Source organism: Fukomys damarensis, unplaced genomic scaffold, assembly GCF_012274545.1.
Source record: "Fukomys damarensis isolate Sample0158 unplaced genomic scaffold, DMR_v1.0_HiC HiC_scaffold_35, whole genome shotgun sequence".
Lineage (NCBI taxonomy): Eukaryota > Metazoa > Chordata > Mammalia > Rodentia > Bathyergidae > Fukomys > Fukomys damarensis.
Window position 1 is genome coordinate 40,610,992 of NW_022900947.1, and position 13,863 is coordinate 40,624,854.

General features: G+C 42.1%; 1 protein-coding gene across 3 annotated transcripts in view; it reads left to right on the forward strand.

Annotated features, from left to right (window-relative positions):
• Pdgfra (platelet derived growth factor receptor alpha) overlaps nt 1-13,583 on the forward strand; it is a 53,234-nt gene extending 39,651 nt beyond the window's left edge. For all 3 annotated transcript variants that reach the window (XM_010640265.3, XM_010640266.3, XM_010640270.3), the window contains exons 17-23: nt 3,153-3,268; nt 3,604-3,726; nt 4,879-4,990; nt 6,149-6,248; nt 6,355-6,460; nt 7,897-8,138; nt 10,524-13,583. In XM_010640265.3, coding sequence (XP_010638567.1) covers nt 3,153-3,268; nt 3,604-3,726; nt 4,879-4,990; nt 6,149-6,248; nt 6,355-6,460; nt 7,897-8,138; nt 10,524-10,671 — 947 coding nt within the window. In that variant the 3' untranslated portion in view covers nt 10,672-13,583. The remainder of the gene's footprint in view (nt 1-3,152; nt 3,269-3,603; nt 3,727-4,878; nt 4,991-6,148; nt 6,249-6,354; nt 6,461-7,896; nt 8,139-10,523) is intronic.
• Nucleotides 13,584-13,863: the final 280 nt, after the last annotated feature.

The window sequence follows — 13,863 nt, forward strand, 5'->3', positions numbered from 1 at the left end:
CAATGTGAATAAAAAAAAAAAAAAAAAGACAGATTTAATGTAGTGAATTTCTGAAACTTTAAATGTAATCACTTCAGGGAATAATTTATTCTTTGATACAATGGACTTCCTTTTTTTGTTAACATGTCTTTTAAAACAATATTTTAACATTTATTTCTTTTTCAGTGTTGGGGATCAAACCCAGGTCCTTGCATATGATCAGCTAATGCTCTATTAAATGCCATTAAATTCTTTCCGGAGTTCCACTCTTTTCCTTTAAATGAAAAAATCACTTCAGGGAATAATTTATTCTTTGATACAATGGACTTCCTTTTTTTGTTAACATGTCTTTTAAAACAATATTTTAACATTTATTTCTTTTTCAGTGTTGGGGATCAAACCCAGGTCCTTGCATATGATCAGCTAATGCTCTATTAAATGCCATTAAATTCTTTCCGGAGTTCCACTCTTTTCCTTTAAATGAAAACATGGTGATAATTATTTTTAATGCCTTTACTTGGAAAAAAAAAATTAAAAGTTGAAAATCTTACTTTTATTCCTCATAATGTTTTTTTTCTTATGTTTTAAGATTTTGACGACAATGAGTTCATTTACCCTTGGTTTAGCTTTTAACATCTAATTTGTGGTAGAAACTGGAGAGTAGACAATTGGAGATTATATTTTCAGACAGGTGTTTCTATTGACTGTTGTTAGAAGGCAGACCCATCTGTTTTCAAAACAGAAGTGTATGTGGTAGGTTGAAGTGATTTATAAATTCCAGGATGCCTGGCTGATGTCACACCAGATGGAGCACCTCCCATCTGCTCCAGGGTGGCTAACCACAGACTCGGAGTAGGGTGGCTGCTGGACAGATCTGGCTTAGCTTTTCTTGTGATCTTATCTTTTGGGGCCTGAGCCCTCCTGTTCTTTGATGCAAAAGCGTTGAGCTGCCATGGAAATCGTTTTGAAAATTTCTGATGCACTCTGAATATTTTCAGCGTTCTTTAGTGAAAGGTACAATCCATTAAAAAAAAAAAAAAAAGAACATGCTTGCTTTGCAAAGCTCAGTACACAGGAATATTTTCCATTTTCTTCAGTTCCAAGTTCATTCATTTCTCATTGCCAACTGGGTGAACTTCCAAGTGCTTTTTAAAGATGAGCCAACGAGTTATCAGAACCAGTGCTTCCTCTTCCTTCCCACATTGTTAAAAATAGTTTACGTTGCTTCCCAGGCTGAGCTGGTGGACTTGGCACCAGACATCGGGGGACCTGAGTCATGCTAAAGCTCAGGCCCTGTTGGCAGGCAGACCATGCTTTTCTGGTTTGCCTGTAGCTGGGTGAAAATATGAATGGCTGGAACCACTCTTCACTGGCCTGAACATTCTCAAAAAGGACTGAGAATTGCTGGCCTACCTTGCCTTCTTCCTCAAAAACTCTGGGACCTTTCCAGATGGGACAAACCAGGGAAAGTGGACAAATTACAAACAAAGAGAAGTCAGTGTCCTTGATCTTTAAGATTGCTCATTCGTCTTAAGCGGTAGTTGACTCAATTGACGCATTATAAATCAGGTACTATGAAGGTAGCTTTTTATTTGTAAATAGGGAAGGGAGGAGGGGGTGAAGGGAGAGCAGGGACAAGGGGAAAAAATGAGAACCAAGACCTGTCATTTAAAGGTACAAGATCCCAATGATGAATGCAACTGTACTGTATACCTAAAATGTACCAATAAACTCAGAGAAAAAAAAAAGAAAAAGAAAAAGAAAATAAAAGTGTGATGGTACACATCTATAATCCCAGCATTTGGAAAGCTGAAGCAGAAAGATCTTCATTTGTTTGAAGCCAACCAGGGTTACATAGTGGGTTCAAAGCCAACCTGACCTACATAGTAAGCCCCTGTCTTGAATGAATAACTGAATGAATAACTGAATTAATAAACAAACAATAAACCCACCCACCCAGAAACTACTTTTTCAGAGTCCTCTTGTATATCTATTATGGAGATTTTAGTGTTTATGTGTATGTGAATTTTAAACATGGCTATGGTGATTGCTAACGAAAGTTGAAAAAAGAAATCTGGGAGACAAACACATAAAAAAATATATGTAGAATCTATAGAGAGATCACTTTAGATTGGTCCTTATGGCCGTATGTGTACATACACACACATACACACACACACACACAAACACACACACACACACCAGGTGTGTGTTGCCACATGCAGGATAAATATTCCTCATCCAGAATATTTGAGACCAGAAGTGTTTTGGATTTTTTCAGATTCTGGAATATTCACAAATAGAGAATGAACTATCTTGGGATAGACTCCAAGTTTAAGCACAAAATTCACTAATACTGCATATGGACTTCATTCAAACATCCTGTCGGTAGTTTATACCATATTTTTAGTGCTCCTACACAGTATTACCTCAGTTCACGAACTTAACTTGTTCTGTGATTTTGGAAAAGATGGCCACGTTTGTGTTTGTGTGGGAAAGCTGACCACAGTCATGTCTGTCTGTCACCTGATGCAGAGTTTGCAAACAAAAACAAAATTTTGCCAAATGCCTCTGTTTGCAAATCAAACTGTTGCAAACAAAAGTGCTTGTGACCTGAAGCACCATAGTATATTGGTTTGTGACTTATTTGTCACATGAAGTCCGGTGTAGAATTCTCCACATATGTTGTCATGTAATTGCACACTGAGCTTTGGATTTTGGAGCACTTTAGGTTTTGGATTTTTTGGTTTGGTTAGGAATGCTCAGGTGTATACATTGCTTTTTTTTTTTTTTCCTTTTGAACTCTCTAAGTGGTCCAGACTGACCTTGAACTCTCAGCAGTCCTCCTGGTTTAGCCTCCCAAGTGTTGGGGTTACAGGCATGCACTACCAAGCCTGGCTTATATATTACTTTTTAAAGAAAAGATATCAGGATTTGTTTATTTGCTTTGCTGGGATTGAACCATGGGCCTCAAGCATGCTAGGCAAATGCTTCTGCCTGAGTTCCACCTCTAGCCTCCTTGACATGGTTCAGCTGTCTCCCAGGGAGGTTCAGAAACCATAAGAAATGCCTCTGGCTGTGTTCTTTGGCCAATCCTTGGCAAGCTGGGATCTTGGGGCAGGTGAGCTGTCATACTGTCCACAAACCCAGCACATTTCATTTCTCTTTTGCAGATTCAGAAGTCAAAAACCTCCTCTCGGACGATAACTCTGAAGGCCTTACTTTGTTGGATTTGTTGAGCTTCACCTATCAAGTAGCCCGAGGAATGGAGTTTTTGGCTTCAAAAAATGTAAGTTCAAGGAACAGAGACCTCTTTAGACAGGGCCACAGATTTCTGAATGGGGAGGAGACACTAGGAGGGAGATCTTGGAGCAGTGACTGCTTCTCCTTCACGACCGTCCTGCATTTTCCCTTGAGCAGGGATGGGAGCCTGGCATTGTCAGGTGTCTGCATTGCTCCAGATCTTTTGTGTATTGGTGAGTGAGGTGAGAGTGAGCTCTTGAGCCCTTGAGGTGCAGGCTGGGCAGCTCCAGGTGCCACCAGAGGGCAGCCACTCTTGCAGGTGTGTTGCTATCTTATCACAGGTAGATTGACTTTGAAGTTGTTTCTTGCTTTTCCATGCAGTGTGTCCATCGTGACCTGGCTGCTCGCAATGTCCTCCTGGCACAAGGGAAAATCGTGAAGATCTGTGACTTTGGTCTGGCCCGAGATATCATGCATGATTCAAACTACGTGTCGAAAGGCAGTGTACGTACCTTTATCTTTCTCTGGCTTGTTCACTCTTCCTCTCTTTAACTTCTCAAATTGTGTTGCTTCTTGGCATTTGCTGCCCATCTTTTAACGTGGAGACCACGAGACTTGCGAGTGGGCTTCATGGGGGTCAGTAGGAAAAGCTTAGGCTCTGCACAGATGGCTAGAGCATGCATAATCACTGGGGCTGGGTTTGGGGCCAATTTTTGGTCCATGTCATTCCTTAGTGTCCTTCTCTATAGTAGGGAGGAGTAGCAGTATCTGTCTCCTGAGTTGCTGTGGGGATTAAATAAGGGAATTCGTGTAGAGTGCTTAGAACAGTGCCTAGCAAAGAGGAGCTCTCTGTTAATTGTTAGTCGTTTATTAATTAAGGCGAGTTGTGGGTATGTGTGTACAAGTGATTCCTGAGTTGCTGTGGGGATTAAATAAGGGAATTCGTGGAGTGCTTAGAACAGTGCCTAGCAAAGAGAAGCTCTCTGTTAATTGTTAGTCGTTTATTAATTAAGGCGAGTTGTGGGTATGTGTGTACAAGTGTGCATTTCCAAGGGGTGTCACTTGCTTTTGAGGTTTTATATTTTCATAAGGTAAACATGACCAGTAGAACATTAAGACCATTTGCATCAATGCATCTCAGAGGCTCAGCCTCCTTAAAGACAGCCCTTGTATTGTTCATTGGACTGATCCTCTCCATTCCTCCTGTGTAAGTAGATGAAGGAGGCTATGTCTGCCACCCGAAGGCACAAGTCCAAAGCACTCTAATGCATGGCCTGTGAGGTGGCTCTGGGGCCTTTTTCTGTGCTCTGTGTGGCCATGGTGTTTCCCAGGCACCTTCCACAAATCCCCGAATCTTTAGATGGAGCCGATTTCTCACCTGTCTGCGTAAAGCTATGACTCTCTCCAGCAACCTTGGAGGACAGAAGGGTGCTGATGAAGCTACCTCATGGGTCTGCTTCACTTTAGTGTTTCCGCCAAAATGTAGACCAGCTTCAAAAAAAAAAAAAAAAGAAAAAGAAAAAGAAAAAGAGGTTCTAGTAGTAGGAAATTGCTACTTGCCATTATTCTTAGCTGAGGGAGGACCCTTCCCATTTCCACTACTGCAGGTCATCCTTGTATAGGCTGGAAACTAATCTCTTTCTTCCTTCCCTGTAGACCTTCTTACCTGTGAAGTGGATGGCTCCTGAGAGCATCTTCGACAACCTCTACACCACCCTGAGTGACGTCTGGTCTTACGGAATTCTGCTCTGGGAGATCTTTTCTCTTGGTATGGGCCTGGCCTTCCTGCTTCTTTGGGCAGACCTGGAACAGACTGGAAGGGCTGTGTTAGTCCAGCTCAGGATGTGAGCTCTGTCGAGCTGTGTGCTGTGTGATCAGGCAAGCTGCGGCTGCTTTACCCCACCCATTGGCCTTTGCTGTGTCTGCTGAAGCCTGGGCAGACTGAGAGTGGGTGTTGGAGACTGCATTCCCATCCCAGGCCTCTGTGCATCTCCTCTGGGCCATGCCTGAGTGGTTCCCCAAGGAATCACCTGGCTGACTTTTCATTTTGGCCTTTGGGTTAAATTATTCCTCACTTGGTGAGCATGGATGGTGGCAGCATGGCGAGGGAAAGGGCTGCAACTCCCCTTCCTGGTCATCAATTCTGGAGGAGAGAAAACTCTTAGGGGAGGCCCTTAGAGAAGGGTGAGGTAGGACCCTGACCTTCACGGTTCCAGGAGGGAGAGAAGATTTACACTCTTAGAAGTAAACCATGTGGTGCTGACTTAAAATTGCAGTGTAAGTCCAGAGGCAGGAGAAAGGACTCCTGATGAGCTTTGGAAGTTGTCAAAGAGGAAATTCAACATGACCTGCCTTTGGCTATAAAATTGTGAATCATTTTGTGAATGCATCTGTTATCTTGATATGAAAGCAAAATATGAGTACCTTCCCTAGTCCCCTCTGTCTGTCTTACTTCTCTCTCCCTGGTGGATCACCATGCATCATCCCAGTCTGTGGCTTATCAGGGCTCATATTTCTTACAAACAGAATTTCTAGACAATTCAAACCCCAACTGACTTTGGCCCTAATCCCTTGAACATTACTGACAAGAATGACTTTCCTGCCCTCAATTCAAAATTCCTTTTTGTTGTTACAGCTTGCTTGTATATGTAAATCCAATAGTCAGAAACACTGAAAAACATTTCAGTGCTTCTTTCTAAAATGCAAAACTTTTACATCAAATGCTTAGACTTGACCAACCTAGAGTGCTGGTTAAATTTAAGATTTGAGCAGTCCTTTGAGGTCAACGCAAGGATAATAATTTCTTTGAAAGAACCAAGACATCAGGACTTCTGGGTTACAGCCATCCCCTCACATGCTCTGCCACCCTGAATGTACCAGCAGCGCATGGTGCCTTTATCATGCCACTTGTCTTCTTTGTTCTTAGGTGGCACACCCTACCCTGGCATGATGGTGGATTCTACTTTTTACAACAAGATCAAGAGTGGGTACCGGATGGCCAAGCCTGACCATGCCACCAGTGAAGTGTGAGCTTCCTTCCCGCCCATGGGCCCATGTCCCTGTCCTGTGGGTCTGTGGGATGGGATACCTGTGTAGCTCCTTGTGCCCACTCTGAGCTCTGTGCCTTTCTAGCTATGACATCATGATGCAGTGCTGGAACAGCGAGCCGGAGAAGAGACCCTCCTTTTACCACCTGAGTGAGATAGTGGAGCACCTGCTGCCAGGACAATATAAAAAGGTTTGTCTAGGCTTCTTACATTGGTTGGAAAAGGGAAGAAAGCTGGTAGTTATACCAAGGAGCAGTGTTATTCAGCATGTTTGAAAGGAGCACTTGCAAAGCAGGATACAGACTGTGCGATCCTGTGGCTGGGGCTCACAGTATGCTCCATGCCTCCCTGGTAACAACAGTGAATGAAAAACCTCTCCTTCCTGCAGGGCTCCCTTTTCATCTTAGGTGTGGGATACCTGTAAGCACTTTTGAGTGTCCGCTGTGCACTTAGAAGTCTTAGGACATCCACAGTGATTACGTCGCTCATTTGAATGCATTTAAAGCCTTGTGAAATTGGCTTTTACCTGCTGTCCAGAAGGGACAGCCTCAGCTGTTATCTGTGGCTCCAACTGGTTTTCCATGGCATAGGAAACATTGTTCAAAGGAACAAATATAATTTCACAGCGTCAGGCAGGAGATGGAAATGAATGAAACTACTTTCTGCTGAAGCCTTGGGAAGGAAACCAAGGGGAACTTGTATAAAAAAATCCCGTCTCTTACATTCGGATTAGTCACTGTGTGGGCTTTTCATCCTACTTCTTCCCTTCTTCTCCAGGAGAGAAGTGGCAGCGGCATCAGGAGGTTGCACTGGAACCTCCTGGAAATTGAGCTAAAAGTTAAATACTATAGTTTGATCATCCTTTGTGATGATCTCAGTGCCCCCCTGTGACTCTCATAAGTGCAGCAAGGAGGAGAAGAAAGAAATTAACCTTAGGTTGGTCTGCAATGCTGTGACTGGTAGAGATAGGTTGGTGGGCAGAGATTGAAACTGTTGTTGAATAGAGTTTTTATATCAAAGGTTGGCCTTTCCTGACATTTAGGAATCAGAAACAGGTTGGGAATTGTGTTCTTACTGAAGTCTTTGCCCCTTCCTATGGGGGCCTGTGAGAGCCCTAGAGACTCCATATGATGGGTCCAGAGGGCTCAATGCTCGTCCAGGGAGTGCGGGGGTGGGGGGACAGGCACATGGTTAAAGCTACTGGCTTGAAAAAGGGCCTCTTGGTATCTGAAGACCAACTGGCAGATCTCTGACACTGGTGGTCCTTTTTCATCCCCACCTCAGTGGAAGGTTGACATAGGACTCTTTCAGTTGTCTGAACCCTAGCTGTCTATGAGATAGTTTGGAAACACATGCAGTTAAGTCATCATGATTTCTGTTTTGAGTTTTTTTGTGTTTGTTTTTTTAAGACAGGATCTTTCTATGTAATGCAGACTGGCCTTGAGCTCATTCTGCAGCCCAGACTAACCTTGAACTTGTAGTGATCCTCCTGCCTTAGCTTTCTGAGTGCTGAGATTATAGGCATGCACCACCATGCCTGTCTTCTTCATGATTTCTGAATGTCTCTGCTTATTTTTATAGCCTAGTCAATAACATTTGATTAAATATGTCAAATGAATGCTTACAGAGTTATGAGAAGATCCACCTGGACTTCCTGAAGAGTGACCATCCTGCTGTGGCACGGATGCGTGTGGACTCAGACAACACGTATATTGGTGTCATCTACAAAAATGAGGAAGACAAGCTGAAAGACTGGGAGGGTGGCCTGGATGAGCAGAGACTGAGTGCTGACAGTGGCTATATCATCCCACTGCCTGACATCGACCCTGTGCCTGAGGAAGAAGACTTGGGCAAGAGGAACAGGCACAGGTAGATATGGCGGCCATGTCGGCTGCCCACCTTCCCCCCAACCAGCATCCTGAAGGGGGGACCCCACTCTGGTTACCAGAGGAGGCTTTCCTGGGTGGTGAACTGTTCTATGGGAGCCTCTACAGCTGTGAAAGCATCTCTTAGATGAGTCTACTATGCCCTGACTCCTCGGGCTGTGGTGGGGTGGGAGGATCATGTTTCCTTGGTAGAGAACCTTTGACTGGAGTCATTTGAAAATAGTCCCTTGGCTGAGGAAAAAGTTGGGAGAAAGGTGGGGGGTCTTGCTCAAGGTCCATGTTGTGTGTATGTGTGTGAGTCTTTGTTCAGGGCACAATATGTCCTGATTGACTTCATTGGGTCACTGAGACTGTGCCTGGCATGAGGAGGGCTGGGTCTGTGTGTGTATGTGGGAGTGTGGACCCAGAGCCAGAGGCCTTGGACTTATGCAGGCAGTCGTCAGCTGGGAAGTCATTGGCCCTCTCCTAGGGCTCAGCTGTTGGCTTTGGTGGATGGTGGAGGGATGAGAAAGGGTCTCACTGTAAGTGGGCTTGGCATTTCCTGGTCTGAGCCCCTGGAGAGCCAGGTTCTGGGCTGCCAAATGGACACTGTGGATCAGAAACCAGTTGTAAGCCAGCTTGTCAGCTCTGGGACACTCTATGACATTGACAAGCAGAAAGGTGATCTGGCATAGTCTCAGTGGAAGTTAGCTTCTTCTTTCCCCACATTCCTGCCTATTGCCTGTGAGACAGACCAGCAGAGAGATGAATATGCCAGGCCAAGAGGCACAGAGCCAGGGGCCTGACCTACCTGACAGCAGTTCCCAAGGAGGGAGCCAACAGTCCTTAACCACAGTATCTGTGGTAGGACCATAGATAGAGTACCCAAGAATTGACTCAGGACCAATACCCAAGGATTAACTCAGATCAATACCCAAGGATTAACTGCATAAAAAAATGAACAATTAGCTGGGCATGATGGTCCATGCCTGTGATGCTGGCACTCAGGACACTAAAGCAGGAAGAGTGTTCAAGGCCAGCCTGGGGTATATGATGAGTTCAAGGTCAACCTGGACTCCACAGCAAGACTGTTTCAAAAGAACCCGAAGCAACAATAATAAGCCTCTCCTCTATTTTCTGATATCATCTAATATCCAGGCTTTATGCAAATTTAGATATGGGTTTGAATAATAATAAGTACATTTATCGAGCACTTATTATGTGTTACAGGGCATTTATGATGTGCTTTATGGTTGTTACCTTATTTCATCATCCCGACAGGTGTATTGTTAAGCATCATCATCATACTATTTCATACTCAAAGAAATAAATCAAAGTCAAAATGATTCCTTGAATTCTAGCAGCTAAATTATCATTCATTTGTTTTTGTACATAATGGCAGAATTCCTCTAGATGGTACAAAATACCACGGTGCCCAAAAGTTATTTTACAACAATACTTCCCAAAATGATATATTGTTATTTTTAAAATATTTTAATATATGTCAATCTGTGTCATTTATACTTCTTTAGTTTAGTTCATTACTAAGCAGGTTTTATTATCTGTTCCCTTTTTGTAAGACTCTTATTGGTTTATGTCTTGTACTACTTTGAAAGTAATAATACACAACATATCAACTATTGTTATTCTCTTATTATTTGATTGTAAAATTTTGTGTTTTTCATAGAATAAAACTAAGCAACTACTTTGAAAGTAATAATACACAGCATATCAACTATTGTTATTCTCTTATTATTTGATTGTAAAATTTTGTGTTTTTCATAGAATAAAAAAGTAAAAATAAAAAACCCTAGAAATAAATCAAAGTCAAGGGAGTTTAGTAACGTGTGAAGTCCATTCTAGACCTGAGTCTGTTTTACCCAAGAACTCCCCCTAACCCTCAATAAAGAATAAAGAGCCTTCATCTATCTGGGCCTTCCAGGCGCTGAGAACACAGTCTGGCTGTTCAGAAGATTCTCGGGAGAACAAGGGGCTGGTGGGGCTGCAGTGTGCAGTTGATTTCTTTTTTGTTTTCTTTTTTTGCATTTCCTTCTCTGCGCCTTTTAATCAGCAGGCATTGCTGATTTTCTCTTCCATGAGTAGGAATAGTAGAGATTCTTACAGCTTGCTAGAAACATGGATGAAAAACTTGGCAGAAAGACAGGAAAGCTGAGGTGTGTGCACCTGGAATTGTCCAGAGAGCCCGTGCAGTGAGGCTGACGAGCAGCTGTCGGTCTCAGTGACAGACCTGCCACCTGGACAGCCCAAGGCTGATTGCCAAGCCATCTGGTGGTAAAAGTTTACCTGCCGTGGGAGGCCACCTGAGAATGCACCATGGCATAGCTGGCTTATACATAGTTCTTAACTTTCCTTCTCTCTCCTTGGCCAGCTCACAGACCTCTGAAGAAAGTGCCATTGAGACAGGTTCCAGCAGTTCCACCTTCATCAAGAGAGAGGACGAGACCATTGAGGACATCGACATGATGGACGACATTGGCATAGACTCCTCGGACCTGGTGGAGGACAGCTTTCTGTAACTGGCAGATCCAGCAGGCACCTTCCACTCCTGGAGCCACCTGTGGGTCCCTTTGAGAAAACCACTTTAATGTAATGCAAAGGTCGAGAAGAGGACTTGGATGATGGGTGAAGAGGACTTCCTGGATGTGACTGGGGAGCCTTTTGAATCTGAATGCGTGGGATTTTTGAAATAAACTTTTTCGGTATTGCCTCTTGCAATGCTTCAGTAGCATCTCAGCGGCCTGTGAAGTTTGGAAATACACGGACAGAGAATAACAGGCAGCAGAAAACGAGCCTTGTGTTTCAAGGGCATTGGTGAGATTTCCACATACACAATTTGTACTGCAACAAAACCCCAGCATTGTAATTATGTAAATAATTCTAACCAAGGATGTGTTTAGATTTGTATTAACTGTCTTCTCTGGACTTCTGAAGAGACCACTCAGTCCATCCATGTACTTCTCTCTTGGAACCTGGTATCAGCTGCTGTTGAATTTTCTTATGAAGTACATGCAGAACCACTTTTGAACCTTAAAAGGTACTGGTACTATCACATTTTACTTTTTTCATAGTGTTAAAGAGATAAAAGATAACAACCAACTTTGTTTAATAGATTTGGGTCCTTTAGCAGCCCAACAACTCATTTGTATATTGTAACCTATGTTTATAATAATACTACTGTTATCAGTAATGCTAAATGTGTAATATGTAACATGATTTCCCTACAGAGAAAGCACAATTTAAAGAAAAAAAACCCTTTACTAAGTAGGTGACAAGTTTGACAGTTTTTGACATTTACATTAAATAACATATGTTTCTTTATAAAAAACATGATAATAGCTTTAGTGTATTAAATTTAATAAACATAGAGAGCAAAGTATAAGTAGTATTATCTAGGAAGTCAAAGTTTTTAATTATGTACTGAATAGGTTCCCTAATCCATTCTACTAAAACCAGTTAATAACCTCTGAAGTAATGGGATTAGAAACAAACAAAACCCCCAAATCCTAAATGTTCTCAATAGAAAGGCAAAATCCTGTGGCCAACATGACTTCTGCTGTGACCCAGTAGAAATCACGATAATCACCAAAAAGATTGGATTCACTGAGGTTTCTTTCATGACTAATGCTAACTTTGGTGGATGTACGAACCTTAAGAGTCAGAAGGATGCCCTAACTTCAGCTCCTTTCTTTCATCTCCTAGCCTAAAAGGAAGGAGTTTGCAACCCTGAGATCATAAAGGCGTCTTTTCATGAAACCTTGTGTATATCAGCCTAGCTCTTCAGTTCCCAGATGGAACTGGCAATGGGAACCACTAGATTCTGCAGAATCCAGAAACTATGCATTATGAAGTCTGACAGAGGCAGGAAACTGCATTTTTGTAAACACTGTGTCCATTCTGATCAGCCAATTTTCAGAAATGCTGGCTTAGATTACAGGAGGCTGCCATGGTGGTGGTATGTGAACAATTTGAAAATTGGATCTGAGCTGGAAGTCAACCATGCAGGAAGCCAACTATTAAAGTCCTTGGCTTCAGGTCAGTGATATTTAATATATATATGGCAATTGCTACCCTTCATTTTACTTTGCATTCTTAGCTGAGGCTGAGAAAGCTAGATTTTTGTTTTTTGGCACATCTCCCAAAATTTAAGGCAAAGTAAAAGTGCTGCTTCCCACTGCATGGGGGACTTGAACTTGTCCCCCTCCAAGGAAAAATGTGTAAAAATTACCAAATTCCATGTACCAAATCTGAATAGCCAGGTCAATATTTTGGAGAGAAAGATTGAAAAGTTTTCCTGGTATTTTGGGTGCAGGTGGGAGGATGGATTGTCACATCCAGCCGAACTGTCAAACTAGTTAGTGTGGGTTCATTGGCATTCTTTGCAGGGTGCTTAATTGCCGACACTATATGAATGAAACATGGGCCGTGATTACAGCAATCACGAATGTGCTTCCGGCAGGTGATGCTTGGGAAGTTGGAGAAGCAATAACAAGGTACTTGACTACCTACTGGTGGAATCTCAATGCAAGCCCCAACTTTCTTGTCCTCCTTTTCCATAGTAAGTGTAAAGGCTGAGCCAGATTGGCCAATTAAAAATGAAAGCCTGACTTGATTCTGTAGAGCCAATTAGACTTGAAATACATTTGTGTTTCTAGAATCATAGCTCAAGCATTCTGTTTATCACTCACCCTCCCTGTACAGCCTTATTTTGTTGGTGCATTGACTTCTGATACTACTTTGAGTCTTGCATGACATTATGAGACTGTATGAAGATTCTCACACTGGTGGTTTCCAGTCCGTACCAGTGCTCCCACCTGAAATGATGAGGGACTGCAGTTTTAAAATGGTGTTTTCAGCGTTTTCCAGATTTGTTTTCTTTCTTGGCCTCCTGACAAGTCCGCAGAAGAAAATTTGCTAATCCTTCCCACTTTCTATTTCTATGATGACAATCAAAGCTGGCCTGAGAAACACAATTTGTGTTTTTTTTTAAATGATCAATGATATTCTTAAAATGTGGTCTGCCAATCTGTACAAAATGGTCCTATTTTTGTGAAGAGGGACGTAAGATAAAATGATGTTATACATCAATATGTATATATGTATTTCTATATAGACTTGGAGAATACTGCCAAAACCTTTATGACAAGCTGTATCACTGCCTTTGTTTATATTTTTTTTAACTGTGATATTCCCCACAGGCACATTAACTGTTGCACTTTTGAATGTCCAAAATTTATATTTTAAAATAATAAAGAGAAAAATACTTACATGTTCCCAAAACGGTGGTGTGGTAAATGTGTGAGAGGAACTAACTGGATGAGGTGGGGTCTACCCATATGAAATGTATTATAAATGCCCCGTTCATGTTTTTATTTTAAAACGTGTAAATGAAGATCTTTATAGTTCAATAAATGATGTATATCTATATATTTAATTTAAAGTTATGCTGAGGGTCCAGCCTTTTTTTGTTTTTTAGTTTAACTATAAAGATTAAAGCAATCCTGTTCAACTTGTTTTCTTAGCAATATTTCAGTGGGCTTCTATATTATACTTCAGATGAACTAGTAAAAAAACTTAGGATTCAAGATGTTATTTGAACTAGTTAGTTTTCAGACACAGCATTTGATGTAAACATGATTGGCACTTGGCTCATCTTTGATTCTGTCTTTCTGTTTGTTTGTTCTTATTTTTTGGTGTTTCCCTCTCCTGCA